This window comes from Bombus pascuorum, chromosome 3, assembly GCF_905332965.1.
Source record: "Bombus pascuorum chromosome 3, iyBomPasc1.1, whole genome shotgun sequence".
NCBI lineage: Eukaryota > Metazoa > Arthropoda > Insecta > Hymenoptera > Apidae > Bombus > Bombus pascuorum.
In genome coordinates this window covers 4,824,402-4,844,959 of record NC_083490.1, presented here as the reverse complement: position 1 = coordinate 4,844,959, position 20,558 = coordinate 4,824,402, and the positions used below count along the sequence as shown (strand labels likewise).

General features: G+C 32.7%; 1 protein-coding gene across 7 annotated transcripts; it reads right to left on the bottom strand.

Moving 5' to 3' along the window:
- Positions 1-13: 13 nt before the first annotated feature.
- On the bottom strand, positions 14-20,520 carry LOC132905552 (restin homolog). Of its 7 annotated transcripts, XM_060956949.1 has the most exons (22): positions 20,362-20,520; positions 19,603-19,745; positions 13,966-14,034; positions 12,800-12,952; positions 12,530-12,727; positions 10,692-10,893; positions 9,579-9,798; positions 8,353-8,397; positions 7,171-7,311; positions 6,929-7,093; positions 6,330-6,350; positions 5,316-5,496; positions 4,577-5,248; positions 4,376-4,494; positions 3,999-4,311; positions 3,777-3,928; positions 2,020-3,698; positions 1,860-1,950; positions 1,749-1,779; positions 1,497-1,671; positions 1,248-1,426; positions 14-969 (listed from the first exon to the last, which is right to left on the bottom strand). In XM_060956949.1, the coding sequence occupies exons 2-22, from the start codon at positions 19,712-19,714 to the stop codon at positions 923-925; spliced, it is 4,965 nt and encodes a 1,654-aa protein (XP_060812932.1). In that variant the 5' UTR covers positions 19,715-19,745; positions 20,362-20,520; the 3' UTR covers positions 14-922. The 7 variants fall into 7 exon arrangements, with proteins under 7 accessions (XP_060812932.1, XP_060812933.1, XP_060812934.1 ...); XM_060956950.1 differs by lacking the exon at positions 13,966-14,034; XM_060956951.1 differs by lacking the exons at positions 19,603-19,745; positions 20,362-20,520 and adding an exon at positions 18,933-19,049.
- Positions 20,521-20,558: the final 38 nt, after the last annotated feature.

The following is a 20,558-nucleotide window of genomic DNA, read 5'->3' as shown; positions in this document are numbered from 1 at the left end:
CAAAATGCTAAGATCAGTCTCTTACAATTTTATTTTTTTTAACTACAAAGTTTAGTTATAATTTATTAAATGTACATTTCATGACAAGATTCAGATTTAAGACAAGATATCAACCCTGTATTAAAGCTTAAAGTTAAAAGGCAAGACAATGGTAAGTTATAGTAGTACAATTCTGCTGAAACGAATTTTGTACAAAGATTAATGGCAAAGAAAAACATACATACAAAATAATAAATACTTACTTTCATTATATTTCAGTACAAACTTTTTTCAGAAAAATGTACTACCAATTATGTTGATATAAGTTCTGAGACATTGTGAAGAAACACTGTGAACTAATTCTAATGGCTCGATCATTGAGTTTGTCAATTAAAGGAACTATTATTAAATGTGTGACGTTTTCTGATACTAAATAAATTATTAAATACAGTTACAGGTTGACATAAATAACTAGTATGTACATAATTACATTTGTCTTTCGAACGTTCCTTGACGTTCGAAGTTTCGCATGGTATACGTTTAACTGTTCATTATACAAATAATAAACTATGCTCCCATTCTATAATATAATTCAGCAATGTATCATAAAATAACTTAGTCGTAAGTGATAATAGAACTGGTATATGACTTTGTACTTTAACAATCACGTGGAAGCGCAACGAATGTACACAGAAAAACATTCTGGTGAACATATATAGACTTTCAAATCATAAATTTAACACGAGGAGCACACATTTCTCATCGAATTGTCGATGTGTTTTGAATGGACACGCATATTCCTATGCAGGAAGACATGCACAAAATTGTAGCATTAAATTCTTTTATATAAAAATATACTCTGCAAAAATTTTAACAGGTCTTTTCTTTTGCATCTAAGATCTTTGAGAAGCAATGAAATAGGTCAACAAATGACAACACGCCATTAAAAGGTTTCGGCATCATCACAATCACGAGTATCATGTCCAAACACTGTAAAACAGGTAAAACAATCGTAAATGGAATTGGATAGACATACGAAAAATTGTTAGACGGATTAGTGTGAAATATTCTGTGTATACTTAAAATAAAAACGTTGTATTAGTCTGTGTTAAGGTATTTGTCCAGTTTTTAACTAATATTTTCTAGGAATTAAAAAAGTCATTTAAAAGAGAATTTTAAACGCTTGCTTTTGTTCCTAGGAAAAAGAATATTATAGATGGATATAGAAAGAATTGCAATTTGTAAAGTTTTAAAGAATAAATTCTTACTTTCACAGTTTTCGCAGTACGGTCTTTCCACCGGTGTTTTCTTCGGGGTCTTTACAACCTTTTCCGTGTCTAGAAAGTCTTGAGCTTGTCGTGGGCAATCTTCCGTTTCGTGTAAATCAAATTGTTCACAAATATCACAGAACATACGTGGCGCAGCCATTCGTTTTTCTAATGTGGTTCTAGAATTAATTAATGGATGTCATATCATTGTTATAACATAGGCTTATTTAAAAATTAAATATTACGAACTTGGTATACTCATCAGCTTCATTGGCAGGTACTCCTATTTCAAGAACTTCAACTTTACATAGTAAAGCTTCGTTTTTACGTTGCATTTCCACTATTACAGAATTTAAAAAATCTATTTGACCTTTTGCTGTTTCATATTCCTCTTTTAACTTTATCATGTCAATATCTTTATCAACTGAAATTAATAATTTAGCTTTACAATAGAATTGAAAAATGAACAAAGAAGATTAATTAATTTTAAATAAATTTTACCCATATGTTGTTTCATATCACCTCCTGCTGCCTATAATATAAATGAAAATCTATATATAATATATATGTATTTGTAGCAAATTTACATTAAATTGAAAATCAAGTACTTACATCGTAATTATTCTTTATGTTTTCACGAGTAAGTTTTAATTGACTCGTTGCTTCTGTCCATTTAGCAGTAATTTGTTTATTTTCTCTTTCCCTGAAATGTAAAGTCCATATAAACGTGTGAATTATTAGAAAAGTATGAAACTACTTTTTGTGTACCTACAAATTACTTTGTGCTTCTTTTAACTGTGCAGATTCCGTGGATACAAGGTTTAATTTTTCTACCAAATTTTGAATATTTTTCTCGGTTTCTTTTTCTTTAGTTTGTATGGTATTTGTTAACATTTCAATTTTCTTTTTCTGTTCTACAAGTAATCTTTCAAGAGATTCCTTACTGTCAACTAAATTTCTATTTTCTTTAATCGCCTCACTTAGTTTACTTTGCATAAGTTTAACTTCTTCATTTTGCATCTGTTCATCCGTTTTCAATTTTTTCATTTGTGCATCTTCTAAGGCTTTAATTTGTGCTGTTAATTTATCGATTGTTACTTCTTTGTTATTCAAATCATTAACTTGTTTTTCTATCGTATCTTGAAGCGATTGTTGATGTTTTTGTAATTCAGAATTTTTCTGCATTGCAAATTCAAGCTCAGTTTGTTTAGCTTTCATTTCACATTCTAAAGTATTTTGTAATTTCATCACAGATTCTTCTTTGGAGCTTTTCAATTCTTTTATTATATGTTCTGATTCCTGAAGCATATTATTTTTTACATCTAGTTCATTCTGTACAGTATTCAACTGTGATTCTAACGTTTTTATATTTTCCTCTAATTTTGATTCTACAGATTTTAGATTATTTTCTAAAGAAATTTTTGTTTCCGTGATGTTAGATATTTCCTTGTCCTTCTTTGATAGAGTTTCTTGTAATTTTTTAATTTCCTCTACATTCTCCGTTTGTTCCCTTTGAATAGACGCAACAGTGTCATTAAGCTTCAAAATTTGTGCTTCAGTTTGTTCAGTTTCTTTTTTCATTTGTACAAGAGTATCTTCTTTGACTTTAATCATTTCTGCAGCAGCATCTAGTTTATCCCTCAATTCTTTTACTTCATTGAACATACTATCTAACGATGTAGTAAGATTTTTGTCAGTAGCTTCTTGATTAGCTATCAAAGCTTCGTTCGCTTTCTGTAATTCTTCATATTTTTTTTGTAACTCATGCAGATTAGAATCTTTTTCTGTCATTAATGATTCTAATTTCGCACGGTTTGTTGCTTCAGCTTCGAGTTTTTCTGTCAATTCTTCAATTGTCCAACGACTTGCACTTTGATTAGCTTCTAACTTAGATTTGATCTTTTGCAAAGCCCTTGTTGTCTCTTGAGAAGTAGTTAATTCCGTCTTTATGTTATCAATCACTTTCTGAAGAGAAGACACCTCCTCTTTATGTGAATTTTTTAAAGTTTCATGTTGTTTTTGTAGATTAAGAATTTTCTCTTTATTATTTTTTAGTTCATTCGAAAGATTCAATGATTCCTGAGTTCTTTCTTTAAGTTCTTCTTTAATGTGATCATTTTCTTTTATTTGTTTTTCAAGTTCTATATTTTCTGTTTCAAATCCTTTTATTTTGCTAGATAACTCCACATTCAATTTCTTCTCTTTTTCCAATTCAGATTTATTATTTTCTAATTCTGAGCATTGTTCTTGAATTAATGTATTAGCTTTGTTTAATTCTGTTTCGATATTAATCAACTTCAACTCTAATGATTTGAGTATAGTTTCATTCTTGAATGCTTTATCTTTAAATTCATCAAGTTCTTTTTCTTTTGATCGTAAATCCTCGTTGTATTTCTTAAGTTGCTCCGATGAATCAGCGGAAGTATTTATCAAATTTGCAATATCAGCTTCCTAAATATAAAACGAATAATTAAATATTTTACATCTAAAAATTACATCTTTTAAACTTTAAATAAAGTAATTATTTACCAATTTTTCCTTTTGAGAAGTGACTTGCGACAGTTTATTTTCTGTACCAGCAACTTGTTGATTTAATTGTTCTATATTGCTTTGAAGTCCTTGGAATTCATTCTCCAGATTTGTCTTAGCTTGTTCCGATGAAGTAAGTGCATTTTGTAAATCTGAAACATAGACGACAGTAATCTTAATTTAGTGATACAATTACTGAAATTTGATATTTATATGTTTTACCTAAAGTCTTTTGTGTGAGATTTTTTATTTCTTCATCTTTATTGGCAAGGATAGACTTCAATTCAAGGACATCATTTTCTAATTTACTGAGTAATAATGATTTCTGAGATATATAAGCATTTGCTTCTTCTATACATTTTGCTTTCTCTTCAATCTGACCCTGATAACGTTTAGTTAATTCTTCTATTTCAGCTGCAGTTGTTGAACGAAGTTCTGATAGTTCCTTTTCTTTCACTTTCAACTCTTCGCTTAATTTCTTCAACTGGACTGAGGAATTGGCCTCGGTAGCCATTAAGGAAGCGATATCGTGTTCCTAAAGTAGTAAAAAAAATTACATTTAGTAGTAGAACATAATATTTATAGAAAGAAGTACTTACCAACTTCTGCTTTTCCTGGACTATTTTAAAACTATCATCAGCAATTTTTTCGTACTCTTGGATTTGTTTAGAAAGCAAACAATTCTTTTCTTCCATTAACTTGAGCTTTTCGTTTAGTTCTGTAAATTAATTTAAGTAATATAAGTTAAGATTACAAATTTTTTTAGTTTGGTACCTAGATATCTTGTATTATGAACATACCTTCCAGTTTCTTTAAAGCAACAGATAATTCTTCATCTTTCTTCTTATTTATATCAATTTGCGTGGATAGTTCAACCATCAGTTTTTCAGTCTCAGATATTTTTTGATCAAGCTTAGTAGAAACTTCTTTAATCTTCGAGTCTTTCATATTCAATTGTTCATTGAAAGACTCTGAAAGTTTGCTAATTTGCTTCATATTCTCAGTCTTAAGATTCTCCAATGCAACATTTTGTACTTCTAATTGTTTTTTTGATTGTAGTTCTAATTCTTCTGTTTTTGCTTTTAAAAGATTCTCCTTCTCTTCAACTATCTTATCATACTTTGACTTTAATAATTCCTTTTCACTTGTACTTTCCTTTTTAATATTTTCTATCGTTTCTGTAGCTTTTTGCAACTGCTCTTTCAAAGTATTTGTACTGTGTTCAAATTCCTTTTTCATATCTTCTATCAACGTATTCTTTTTCTCCAAATCTTTCGTCGCACGTTCTATTTCTATCCGCAAACTTGTCTCTGATTCTTTATGAACCGCGCTTTCTTGTTGATTTTCTTTCAATTTTGATTCCAATTGAGTTATTTGATTTATATATTGCTCCATAAGTATTCTTTTCTCTTGCACCTCATTCTCAAGATTATTTCTACTTTCCTCCAAAATTTTATTACGATTCTGTAAGTCTAAATCAATTCGCGATTAAAATAAATTGTACAAAATAGTACATGATAAAATCCTTTCCCAAAATACCTTCAAGTTGCAGCGTTTCTTGAGCAGTAACATTTGAGACTTCATTGCGAAGACGGGCCAGTTCTTCTTCCGTTTCGAATAATTTGATGCTATCACGTTCAAGTTGACCGACACGTTCTCTTTCTTCCAGCAACAGCTTTTCAAGATCTTTGATCTTACTTTCATTTACAGTATTTATCACCTAACCACAAACGTACTTGTTTAGTATAATAATAAATCAATCTAAACAGACATTAACTAACACAAAGTGCATTAAGGTATACAATATCAATTTTCTATCGATGAAGTTGGTTTAGGCGAGAGTGCAATAAAATACAAAATATAATTGTTTTTTGTATGCTTCAACAAGTGTAAGACATATTATTTGATTTTGCAGAATAACAATATATAACCGTGTGTAACATAATGGAATCAAAAATATACAAATTTAACACAGTATGATAAACAAAATATTAAATAAATAGATAATAAATAAATAAATAAATAAATAAAAAAGAATTACATTGATTCTTAAATTTATCGTACGATGACTTAATTATTAACTACATATTAATAATTGATTCATATGTAAAGCGCAAATTTGGCGTGAAAAAAAGCAATACTGAAAATAGCAATTATGTTCATAGTGCACCGTAAAGCATGTTAATCCCGCACCTTTCTAACGGATTGTACGTAACGATTAGATAAAACTCTATTCATTACATGATACAAATTTAACTTCTTCAATCTATAATCCTTTTTTTCATCTTTTTCTTTTATATACCCTAAATAATTTACAAACGAGCATCAAATAGTGCTAGTATAATTTCAACTCTAATATTTAATGTCAACGAAGATTGAGAATTAATTAGTTGGGGAAAGCATCGAAGAGATACTGCGACATCACATATCATTTTAACAAACTTGTGATGAAATGCTAAACGATATGAATACAATGATGGTAAGAGAAGCAGTGCAGAAAAACAGCATCATCAACCCCTCCTCTATCCCAAATGGCTGCCATCGGATACTCACACATTGCTCACTTCTTTCTTTCTGAAAATAAACGATAAGTTTTTTACGTTAACCCATAGCCTAGAAACAAGCTTTTGTCATATACCATACGAAATCTTTCATTTTTGGTAAATTATCTTTTTAAACTTAAATAACTTTCCAAATTTTTAATTATTGTTTACGAATAATTTGAGGCGGTGGGGATTTTAACACTTTATCGTTTTGAATTGAGTTACATATGTATATACCATGTATATACTAGCTTTGCCCATCACCATTTTATCTACAAGCTCCTAATGCTAGGAAAAGCATGTTAATCTAGTCCCTAATTTTAATATTCTGTAGTTCTTTGAAATTTTGCCAAGCAATCGATGTATATTTAAACATTTTAGAACAGAAGTAGAAATTTGGCAAAACAAAGTGAAACAAGAAAAAATATAAAAACCGTGAACATGTTTTTCTATTCCACCTAGTGTTTTGTCGTTCGTTTAAGTTATTTCTAAAATTCTTCCTATAAATGTCCACACTTACCTTACAATATATCTCATATTAAATTAATATATTTTAATATATATCGTTTTATGTCTGGAATAAAAACTGTATACAGTTAAGATGTGTACCTGAATATCATCCTTGTTAACCGATTCTTCCTCGAAACGAAACAGGAGATCTTCACACTTCCTCTTCTCTTCCTCCAATTGTAAAGCAAGTGCATTTTTCTCTTCGAGTAATTTTGAAAACGCAACCTCCGCGTCAGTAACAGTTTTTTGCATTTTCTCGCGATACTAAAATTGAAATGACACTTTTCAATATCATCATAATATTAAACGACTAAATAAACTACGCATGATAATACTACAACCTGCTCATATTCTTTTACTACTGAAATAAGCGACTGTTCTGCCTGATCTGCTTGATTTGCGGCTTTCGTAATTCGTTCACGTTCTAAATCTCGTTCTTTCCGGAGAATCTCGATTTCCTGTTGTTTCTCCTTTAACGTTTCCTAAAAATGGTGGAGATATGTATAAAAAAAATTGCAAATATCATTTATATATTTATTAGGAATGCTCTATTGAAAGGATTTCTCAATGCAGCATTATAATACATATTTAATCAAAAAATTCATATCATAATCGCGCGAGTTTATATCATAATAACACTTTCTATGTTGATCATAACAGAAGCAAATATTTAATTATTGCCATCAAAACTGTGTGTCTATGTACTTATGCAAAGACCACGTTTGTTCTATTCATAATGTGCTCTTTATCTTGGCAGATTTTTGTCACCATTCTTACGTTACTTGAGAACCGGTTTTTGATGAATGCGTGAAAAGCAAACTAAGTTTGCACGATAAAAATGCAAACCGCATAGCGTTACACAGATACAGAATTTGCAACTTAAATATACATAATTATCGTTGCATACAACAACGACGACATTGTGTCGCTAACGATAAATACACGTCGAATACTTTATTCTCAACACGAATCTCAAAAGCCTGTATATCGAGCAGGTTGAATTATTTATTACACACTCGATTTGATGACGTTTAATTAAATAAATACGAGTCGCATCACAAATGGCAGCGAAATAAATGATTGAAGATAAATTTCACAATACTGATAACTTAGAATGCTTTCGTTCAGTTTAAACAAATAAAGTAAAAAAAAAAAATTAATTTACTAGAGAAGTATATACTCATCCAGGTGGGAATGAGATTTTTAAGGAGATTAAGAGGAATGGACGGATGATTTTATTAACATCACATACAAGTATCAAAATACTTTTGTAAACTACTTATTATGTACTATACAACTAGTGGTAACGCACTATAATATTCTAAATTCTAAATGAATCAACATGACAAATCTTAACTTTCAAATCATACTGATTATATCTGAAATTATGCAAATACATAGTCACAATACGTTTGTTAATGTATTTCTATTGTGTGAAGTGTATGAAGAATATCGTCTATTATACTTCTAATTAAAGAGGGTATTGATAAGTAACCGAAATAAATGTTAGATCATAATCTCACCTGCAGGGTGATTCGTGCAGGTGTTGAGGTGCGAAAACCAGGCCGCTGGAATTATAGATGCAACAAAAAACAAAAATATATCATGCAACAGCCATACAATTAATCCGCTCAACTCCTACCTCTTATTTACTTCTTCTTCCAATAAATAAATATATATATCATTTTTCTCTCGATAAAAAAAATATATAAAGACTCTGTGAAAAGAATACTGTACGAATATATGACTTTTTTTTTAAGCGTTCTATAAAGTTAAATACGTCCAAAGATTAGGAATACTGGACATCTCTTTGGATCGTAAATTAAGTTCGACTTAAACTAATCTCTAACGATCGACAATGTTATTAACAAAAACAACAGCAACGATAACAAATGTAACACACATACACATACAGATATATATATATATATATATATATATATATATATATATATATATATATATATATGTATGTGTGTCTATATCAATCTAACAACGTCACTATAGGACTAACAAGCTAACAACTCGCAGTTTCACTCGCAAACGCGTTTCAAAGCAGGTTTAAAGGAGGTGATGCTTTATTCATACAAACTAGCAGAAACGCGTTCATTGTACCCCTTGGAATAATCAGAGAATTATTTATTCTACAAGAAAGCGTATCTAATACTTTGAATCTTAAGGTACAAATCTAGTACCAAAGCAAATACACGTTCTCCAAAATTTTAAGGCCATTGCCACCATCTGTTCGAGTTTCTTTTTTTATCTTTGCAGGATAACCAAATTAAAATTTTATTCCTTTTTCTTTTCTTTTTTGTAAAGATTCAAAATTTTAGAAATACATAGAATATATAACAAAACAGCCAGATGTGTGTTCATATAGTACTGACAATCTCAATTACATATAATTACAAAATGGTGCATGATCCTAAATTTTTGAACATCAACGCGTTCGTAATACATAGACAGCGGATATTCATACAGATTCAAATTTTATTGAGAAATGGAACCTAAGCGAAAGTTTGTACTCTAGATATCGTATACGCACATTCTGCGCATTTACGCGTTTCCAAATTTCTCACAGACGTATGAAAATCCGCGAAAATCATCGTTCCAAATGAGAAATCTATTCTTTTAATCCCCTGATTGTTCGAGCGGAGTGGCAAATAAATTGGACAGTCAGAAATCTGCATTCTGCAGAGAAGATACAAGCTGCAGGCGATCTTCCTCACTCTGGCACCGTGAATCTTACCCTCGCGGCGCTGGCACCAGCCTTGGTGGCTGTGCTCGCGGTGCTGACGATGCTCGACATCGAGAGCAATGACTCTCTGGAACCGGTCTTCCTCAGGGACGTGTTCAGGGCGGCGCCAGTTGGCTTGTGCACTATGCACGATGACCTTTTGCTGGACGGCGACCGGCTGACCTTGTGCGCGGGTGCGAAGAGACCGTATTTAGGTCGACACTCGAAGTACCTGAATGAATGCTAAACTGATTAGCAAAGCAGAGGCAGAAAGCAGGAGCTAATTAATTTTTTTATATTGTTTTTCTCAAACTTTATCCTCTTTCTAAGTAGCACAGAGATTTCTCTGTTGACGTATGATTCATTTTGTTATATAATTAATGGAACTAATGGAAATTTAGTCTGACCTTTTTTCTGATCGTTTTTCAAGAGTAAAAGAGAATACTGGTAATAAATGTCAAGGCTGTCGTCGTTATCCGTTTACATTTGTATGCAATCGAAGTTATAAATACAGCCATTGGCGTGATCGAATCGAGTTAATTAATTCGAAGTTGCAGAATCTAGGGAGAAGCTTGATCGAACAAAACGCTACTCCCACGCTGCGAATACTTGTGCCCTATTATGATCTGAATTAGACATTTCTACAGCTCAAAGTCAAAGTATCGTTCCTCTGCTTTACGTATCATAGATTAGACTTGCAGAGGTATTAAAAAATATATTTCGTTGATAAGATTTATCAAAAAATAAAAGAATTCAACAAAGACAAAATCTAAAAGCAAAAGAAAGATAATAAAAAGTCCAAAGAATCTAAGAAGATAAGTTTCTTTCTCTTAGATCCAAGCACCAAAGTAATAAAATAATTTGTCTTATTTTCTTTGACAAACACGTTGTAACTTAACAAGGGAATCGCGAGGAATGTGTAAATGTTAAATAACAAAATGAATCATAACAAAATGAATCTTATTCAAATGAATAAGAATAAAAATGTAAAGACTGATACATATCTCTCCAGGGCATAAAAAATTGTTAAAATGAGGAAAAATCCATCACGCATTGATTAGGGAAGCGATATTGGGCGACTGAAATTTTTGGTCCAGACTATAAATTTCGAATATCGATGCAGACCTCTTGTCGTTGACGGAACCATCGTTCTTTCCAATCGGCTCATCTAGTTCCACACCGCACCAATCGCCAAGTGCAAACTCTGTGATGCCGATGTACCTGAGGACACCGGTTTTGCTGCCTTGACTGGACGATACTATTACCCTGTCACCTATCCTGAGATCCCTCTGCGACACCGTGGACGATAGACTCGTCGTTGATGCGTCTGCGTGACGAGTTACAATACGTTTCTTATAATAGATGAATTTTTTAGAGTAGAAGGATACATGCATAAAACATTAAGGTAAGACTACGTAAAACCACTTTGTCACTCAATTATCAGTCCTTGTCAGTATCTTTGTTTAAGATACTGGTGATTGGAATTAACCCTCGACTACAGTTAGAAACGAGATTCCTAATGAGTGTAAGGTTCATATAGTTATGCTACCACAAATATTTTGAACGTAAGATGTTTTTAAAAAGATGCAGAATAAATATGTGAATCTTAAAATATTTCTAATATTAGTAGTAATAATGATGAAATAAGGAACACAAATGAAAAAGAAACTCGTTGATAGTTTTACAGACAATTTAATTAAAATCTGTAAACATTGAGAATTCGATAGCGAGGAATTTTTTAAAGAAATAATATATTTGTAAGGATCGTTTAAATCTAAATCTTAGTCGAGGGTTAATCCAAAAATGCACTGTTTCTACGTTTACAATTTTTACAATTTAATCGACGATAAGAAAGTGAGGAAGCGGTGTCCAAATTTATTTATTAAACAGACAAAACTCGTTGCGTGGAAAATTAATTACATAAATAATCGGATATCGAAAAACCTAGACTACGCTACAATGCATAATGGAGGAGACAGTAGTACGTCGTTCTATTTGGAGAGATTTAAAATTTTTAATGTTTAGGTGATAACGCTACAGAACAGGGAATATTATACAGCATGCTATGTATTAGACACAATAATAAAACAGTCTACATGGTGCAACTTTAAGCTGTACAGCGTGCAACTGGACGTCCACTCAGAAAAGCGTAAATAATTTAACAGAGAATTTTGCAGAGACCATTTCCTTACCTAAACGATCCTGAAATAATCAACGATTGTCAAATAATAGGTTGTTGCATAAATTCTATCTGATTCTTGATTTACATAAATAGGCCGCAGTCGATGTTATAATAAATATGACAATTCCATACGTATACACTGTCTACCATAAATATTAGAACACCCACTCGTTACATTTGTTGAAAAATTTTAACCGATATATATCATCTGATTTAGAATTTTACATTATAAGGCATACGCGATACCAATGAAATAACAGACTTATAATAAAGTAACTGGAAAATAAAAGCAATAAAGAACGTTCAATTTGTATGATGACAAATCTGGTACCAAGAAATTTTCATCATTTTCAACCACGGAAACGAATAAACAATTTTGAGCTCGTTCAAATGCAACATACGATAAATTCATTAAGGATAAATTCAATGATCTTTATAAAAGATGCATCACGAAAGATCCACGTAGATCAATTTTGTACATCGGATTTCTGCAAGATCTACTCTAGCAGATATAACTTATGCAGCAACCTAATGCAACTTATACTGTACAATTTACACGATACTCTATAATGTACATCTTAAACCTACAAAATTCTCGAACAGCAAACGAACAACTCGTTTCTATTCTACGATTCTAACGAGAGGAGACACCCAAAAGAGGAAAAAGAAAAGAAACAAATTCTTTCAGATTCTTCTTGCACGGCTCTCGTTCCAAGCGTTCTCAAACAGAAAGTTCAAGCACACTACGGACGAGGAGAATATCTCTTGCAGCGTTCCTTACTTAGAGACGGAGACATGGACTTGCTGAGGCTTCCTTTCGCGCTGTCACTTGGCGACGTAGGTGTCTTTTGTATCGGTGATGTTGCAGTGATGATATCGGTCAACGGTGCTCTGGTCAGTCTGGTCAATCGAGAGAATATTCCTCGCTTTGGTTCGCATTGGAAGTACCGACTGCCAGCCACGGATCCATCGTTCTTGCCTGAAGCGTCCACTCGTTCGTTAATTTTCATCGAAGATGATTTCCTCCTCGAGAATGACGATTAGAGCTTACCAATAGGTTCGTCCAGTACCACTCCAGCCCAATCTCCAGGGGCAAATTGAGTTTCGCCGATATAAGCAATGGAGCCCGGTTTCGTGCCACCGACCCATACTCGATCTCCTATTATGAAGCTGTCCGTGTCCTCCGTCAGAACCACGCTGTTATCTAATCAGGGTGGAATTACATATAAGCGTGTTTAATTGCGCTGCTGGCTTGCTTTGCTTCGTTAGAGTTTTTTGTTCGAGCGTGTTTTCTTTTCTCTTTTAATTTGTTATTTCAGGGAGGAAAATAGGTTCGTTGAGTGGATTCTCTAAATCGAGCCTTTTCTTCTGCTATAATTTTTCTCGATTCGATATTTTAGAAACGCAGTTTTTCGTTCAAGTACTCTCTTTTCGATTTATTTTATAAAGGAAGATAAACTCGTTAAATACGAGTTCCCTTCTTTATTCTTATTTTATTTAGGCAAAGAAGGTAAACTCGTCGAATGGAATTTTTGATCCAAAATATCCCCTTTTTTTAATTAACTTACTTCATTATTTTACAGAGAAAGATAAACTCGTTGAGTGGAGTTTTTAATTCGAGCGCTTCTTTTTAATAATGTTGGCAAAGATCCCTGTCGGTGAAATATTCCTTTTTCTTTTAATTTTTACGTTAGTATCGGCTATAGAGTTCGTTCGTTAGGTATCAGGCATACACGCAACAAAAGCTACACAAATTCACAGGAAAAACGATGTAATTGTATGTAATCGTTATCGCGGACCGATGCGAGAATAATCGTTCATTTTCAGAAAGATTAGTCAGGTCTAAAAGAATCTGAGGTCACGGGTGTGTTGATTTAAGTACTGCGAGAATCACAGTTTCTGGACGAATGCCAAGATAACAGAAATTCTATCGCAGTCGATGCAAGAATGAAGTCATACGAAATTCACTACTCTTTTTGCATTGCGGTGCACTCGATTATTTCTTATTATATTTTTCGTATTAAATACTTTAATAAATATTATAATTTGTTGATAGGGAAATGCGATTGGATAAAAAGTGACCAAAGAACATGGCAGGGTTAATATCTTATCATTTAAATCTCTAAAAATGTAACGATTATTTTTTGCATTCACTGTAACAAAAACATAAAAAACTGGAAGAAGAAAAAATAGAAAAAAGAAAAACAAAGCACCTACCTGATCCTCTGCGCAGGCCAGCCTCGCTTAATCGACGGCCGTGCGTTTCCCAGAGATGATCCATCTGGTCTGTGGTCATGCAAAACAACGCAGAACAATGCAAATCAAACGAAACAAAAAGCATGCTTTCACGGGACAAACAAGCTTCGTTTATCTTCATTTGGTCTTCAACTCCGTTGAAGAGTCGAACGCCACGAAATACCATTTACAAAAAGGAAAAAAAAAATTATAATACTAAAGTGGATACAGTGGACGTCACATTGCGTAGTGGAAGATCAAGATTCGTATCATGTGTTACGCATGATAACACAAATCGTAATACGTTTTTTTTTTTTTAATTGCACTTTGCTGATACGTAAGACAGGAAGTTCATTTCCTATGGGCCAAGTTATTAAGCGTAAAGTTATGTAAAACAGGGATCAACGAGGCGTGTTCAAGTACAAATCGATCGATGATGATGCTGTAAAATTTTGTATTTAAGAGTTTAATGAACGTGCAAGTAGATATATTTCAAGTCTGATATTTAGATATAATAAAAATATAGTTTGAAATAATTGGAAACGTGTATCTGTGTATTCGAATTCCAGTAATTGAATATTTAGTAAATATTGAATAAATTAATCAAAAGGAAAGTTGTTAACAAATTTTAATTACGTACAATTTGGATATATTGAGTACTCGAATATTATCCTTTCACTATTCAATCGTATATCGTAGGTTCCTGTAATATTTCTACTTTATTTTTAACTATTTTAACTTCGTTTTGATACTTAGGAATTTTTAAAATATTACTCTTCATTAATTTTTGGGGCAATTTCACACTATTTATTTCAATATAAATTATTCGATCATTGGAAGAAGATAGAATAAAAAAAGAAATATGTATCGTAGCTGTCTCGATAATTTAATTACAACGTAGGTCGAGCGTATTATCTCGTAGCTCGCGATCTCTTCTAGTAAAAAACTAGAGAAAAATGTCGCGATTCGCGATTTAATTAACTATTCATGAGCGATCTGTGGGCGAGCCGGTGGTAGTAGGTCGGTCGCGTGGGTAGAAGCCTCTGTTCTACGAGATCAATTCGCGATTAGAGCGAAACTATCGAACATTGGATCATGCATGCACGATACGGTTAAAGATAATTTTCCCTATGAGATTTTTCGGACATAATACTTACAATGTACGAAGATTGTACAATCTTCTGTATGATAAGAAAAATGAATATAAATAGGATGAATTTTAGAATTAGGGAAATGAATAAATAAATAGTAAAAGAAGCTAAAAGAGACAATAAAATAAGATTTCTAGAAATCCTTTCCAAATTTCTCCATCGCAATAAATTTGTGAAAAGTATAGAATTTAAAATAATATAAATAATTCATATTCAATAGTAAAGGAAACCTATATAATGATAATTGTTACAATATTATATTGCAAGATAATTAGAATTATTGCGTTGCGATAGTAACTAACCGATTTGTAACGATATTATAAGATATATCGTAAGATAATTAGAATTACTGCATTACAATGATAACTAATCCAAGATGAATACCAAACTACTGAAATATAAATCGGTCAAATCCTTAAAAAATCGACCATAAAAGATTACGACGCAGTTCTACTTTCCAAATACATACTATATAAAGATCGATGCATCATTATCTAACGCTTCGAGTCGTCACACGTGAGTCATTGAGAAAAAAAGTACAGAGAAGAAACCATGCAAGTCCGATGACCAATTAAGTTCAGGTAAATCCTACATATAATGAAATGGCTATATAAAGCAGTAGCCTTATTTTAATTTACTTGTAGTGACAAATATAGCAGACAAGATGCTACCAAAATAAACTTTGTATAGTGTCAAGCTCTTTGACCGGCTGACACGTGCTGTGCTTTGTGATTAGATCTGTACAAATAGTCATACGATCCAAGATACATCGGTTCCGCATGGATGTAAGGAGACGATCCATGTGTAAACAAGGTTAATAGTAGTGCCGATTCGATTACTTTTAAGGTCAGGTGGCAATTTGTTCCTGGAATCTGATCTAATGAACATCCCGCGTAACGCGATCTTCACAACCTCTGTGACCGATTCGATTTTCAATCACGCTCAACGAGTCACTCGCTGATGCATCCAATTTTTCTTGCGTACATACTCTGTTGAATAATATCGAACGATGTATTCGTTGTAGAGCTTGAAGCTGCGGTTGGAAGCTTCGAAAAAGTTGCATTTTTCTGGAAGTTTGAATTTAGATCATGATTGATTTCTTAGAGACGAATTCTAATGAAAATCGTGAAAGGAAAATTGTAAAAAAGTTTGTCAATATTTTCAAAAGTTTAAATATTATAAAAATGAAATCTACACGCTACGGTTCCTGTTTAAGAAACTCTATGCTAGATATTCTAGAAATTCCACTTTTAGATATCTTGGAGATGAATTCTAATGGAAATTGGGAATTTATAGAAACAGAGTTTTCTATAATTTGACAAGTTTAAATATTATGAAACCTAAAATTTGTAGCTCCTATTTAAAAGAATGGATAATAATGTGTACAGTTGGAAATCCTTCTAACATTATTATGGAAGATTATAGAATAAACAATTTTTACCAAACCCTCCTATCTTACGTATAAAATGCTTTGCATTTAAAGGAAAGAAACTTAGTTCCAACCCAATGAGGTGTAACTAAACTTTAAGTGTAATGAAATTATTTAAGAGAGTATTGGTAATGCATGCAAGAAATTATATCCTACAGCCGATTAACGAGCGATGTGTAGCCATTAAAGGAGATAATGAATGCGATTCACCGTGTTGTGTTACTGGCGCCAACAAGCTGGTGGATGAAATTCGTGAATTGATCTCAAAACCGGTTGCCACTGCCGGTGTGAATATCAAAGAGGTCTAAAACAAGTAACATCCTCGGTCTCGTCCACCATATTTAGTCGATGGTGGCACGCGGTATTATCGAACATCATGAAACCATGATTACGTCAGAACGAAAGATTGTCACTTTAAAAAACTAAGCATGACCTATGAAGGAATGCTAATGGGATCTGGAGAAAAAAAAAAACACGTGTAAACATTTGTATGACGTGTTTGCAACGTTGGTATCTGGTATCATGCGACCAAAGAATTTTATGAATATCGATCACTGTGAACCACAAGTAGAAAGAAACATTAGGTATCAGACACAGGTAATGATCTGAATGATCTACATTGAAGATAATTAATAGCAATGGGGATGAATTCTTGATGTGATCATACGTGAAACATCAACTGTTAACCTTTGCCATACTAATATCTGCAATAAATTGTGAGAGAATGAGCGGCTAACAAAAGATAACTTGAGGCCTTAACTGGCGGCCTTTCGATCGTTAAAGGGTTAATACATAGAAAACGCCGATTTTTCTCCTATTCAAATTAATAAGGCTACTTTCAGTTCTTTAGGTTTCCGGTAAAGGGGAATCATTCATACTATAACATTCTCAGTTTTTTAAATTCTAATAGAACATTCCAAATTTGTTCAAATCCTGAATGAACTATCCTCTATCTCAATCACCATACGTTATTATCATGCTCTCTTAGGTAACTCCAATAAAAATATACAATTCGAAGGACATCAAAGTGCGCTCGATCTTGTTTTCCTCCTCCTTTATTAACAAAGAATCTCTTTAATGATGAATATCAGATACCAGGAAATCAGACTCACGTCTACGTTTCGATGCCAATTTGCAAATTCACATTGTTACCTTGAGCTTTTCTATCGCGTTGCGAAACCCGAGCCGAAGCGGCGCTACGCGCACGGCCGATCATAGCTGCAAGGTGGACGCCGTGAAAATCCCTGCCCGAAATGGAAAGCGTGGCAAGCACGTGGGAGGAAAGACGAAACGTACGATTGGAAATTGAGCGTACAATAAACACACGCGGATTGCATAACGCAATGTGCGTCATGCGACGATGATTGCACCGACTGCACGCGTTGCGAGTCCCTTCCTAGCTGCGGTACAACCGTGCCACTGGATGAACCAATAAGGCAAGATAGCTGCCCTCGATGCGAGACCAGGCGCTTTTGTACGAGGCTAGCGTCTCTTTCCGCTCCGCCCGCCCGTGAATAATCGAACAGACTATCTGAATCTTGCCGCTTGCGCGACTATTCTAGAACAACATCAAGGTTTAGTCTTTGATCGTCAATGGATATCCTTGTAAGAAAGGTTTTAGGGCTGAAGTGACTAGTGCTTCAGAGGTCTTTAGGGGTTGTAAAGGTGGTGATGATATTTGAGCTGAAGCGATACTCGGAGAAGCCAAGGGATGATCAGGATCCTTGAGGAAATCACTTGATAATATAGAATTTAATCTGAGAGAATCTGAGAGTTCTAAAGCAAATCTGTAGGTATATAATGATTTATGCGGTGCATTTCTGTGAAATAAGAGATATGTAGGACATTTGGTAATTTAGTTGAGGATTCAAACATGTATGTTATTTAATAGTTTAAATGAGAATTTAAGGCTGAGACATTTGGTGATTTAAAATGGAGAACACTCACAGAAATAAAGATTTTGCATCTCAGTATAGTTAATTTAATTGACTGATTGATTTAATTGATTGATTGATAGAGCTATAAAATAGAATAAGAATATGTCTGAAATATTCTCTACAACTTTTAAAAACAAATAGAGTTTCTGAAATGAATGGAGAACAGCGAATAAAGGCTTAATTAAAATCAACCCCAACAGATCCTGTCAGAGAATCTCATAAAAATATCCATTCAAAATTTAAAGAAAGTCTACCAAACACGACCGAATTAATTGAAAAAAGCAAATTAATCAATGATCTATCGTTTAATTAGTAACATTAAATCAAGTAGAATTCACTTTACCGTTCCAACAGATCTCTTCGATGAAACAAAGTGCTCACGGTACTCGATAACGATCTTAGTGTTTGTTAGTGAGAAATCGGTATATTTACCAGATCGCTCGGACGAGATGTGTTGCGTTGAGAGGTGGAAGAACGACTCACGAGAAGTTCGAGAAGTCGGGCTTGTAAAAGCATTCGTTCACGCACGTCTCAGGGTCTCGTGGGCGTACTCGTTTATGCGGCGTGGGGAATTAACGGCGCCCTTTATTTGTATCGTTTCCTCGACTAATATACACGTGTGCTGAGTACGAATCACATTCGACGATTCGTTATTCATATTAATTCAAGTCGATTTTATAATTATTGCCATTGTAGACTATAAATACAAATGTCCACATCGACTTTTTTACTTACTCTACTTATAAAGAACATTATGAACATAAAATAAGAGAATAAACAATATTTGTATTCTAAATGATACAAGTCGTATAATATAATGATTATGAAAAGTTCAAGGAGATTTGTATAATTAGATACTATCTCCAGGTGATATTATGTTATCGAGTGAATTTCTATAACCTGTTCATACATTATGTATAAAATTAAAATATGATGCTTCTTGAAATATTTAAAAATTTTCTTCAAATTAAGTAATGTTTTACATGTAAGAGACAAGGTATATTGGACACTTAAGCTAATAAAATATTGGATAAAATCATATAATCTTTCCAAAACATGCATATACAGTGTAATATAATAAATAAATTTGCAGAAGACTCACTCATTGATGGTCTTGGAGGTGATGGCGGAACAGCTGGTCTTGGTGGTAAATTGCTACATGGTCGACCAATTTTTGAGGGTGGTCTTATTCCTGATGGTTTTGGATCAGTCATCTTTTATGTATACACTCACTGTTATATAACACTGAAACATGCAAATGAAGGGTTAATAAAATTGAAGAAAAAGTATAACATACATAAAAAAAATAAAAAAAATAAAATATAGATATACATTGCTATATTTTAATAGAATATTAGTAGAGTAACAGTAGTATATAAATATTATGATATACAAAATATCAATGGTAAAATTTTTTACGAATTACAGGATTCAATACTATATATAACAGAATAATTTTAGTTACAAATATGAAAATAATCTTAAATCATCTTAATTGCCTTTCAATTATTTATTTATATTTAGTTTTACATTGATTTTCCGAAAGAAAATATATTCGTATCGCATTCAAAATTCAAAAATCATAATCGAGAAGTCATTAAAGTACGTTGAAGTCGAAATCAAAAACTTGAATTGCGCACGCACTTAAGTAAAATACGTAATAATTATGACAAATGTTTGACACTTGTTAAAAAGCATAAAAATACGACCTATTACCTTAGCATATAAAAATAAAACATGTTAAAATATGAATTTCATTTGAAAACGGATATTATGACGTTAAAAAAATGTCAAACGGAAAGTTAACCTCATTGAGATGAAAGTTCATTGTTTAAGAAGAAAAAAAGAACAGACATCATACCTTACTTAAATATGACGTGATGTTTTTGGGCACAATCAAATAACATATTTTACAAGCAACAATTAAAACATCACTATGTTCACGAACAAGCACCGCGAAATATTCGCACAAATTCACACGACGGTCAACGGAAAAGTGACAATTACTGACGCCAGAAGCGCTGTCACGGTCTGCTGGCGAATTAATTTGTAACTTTC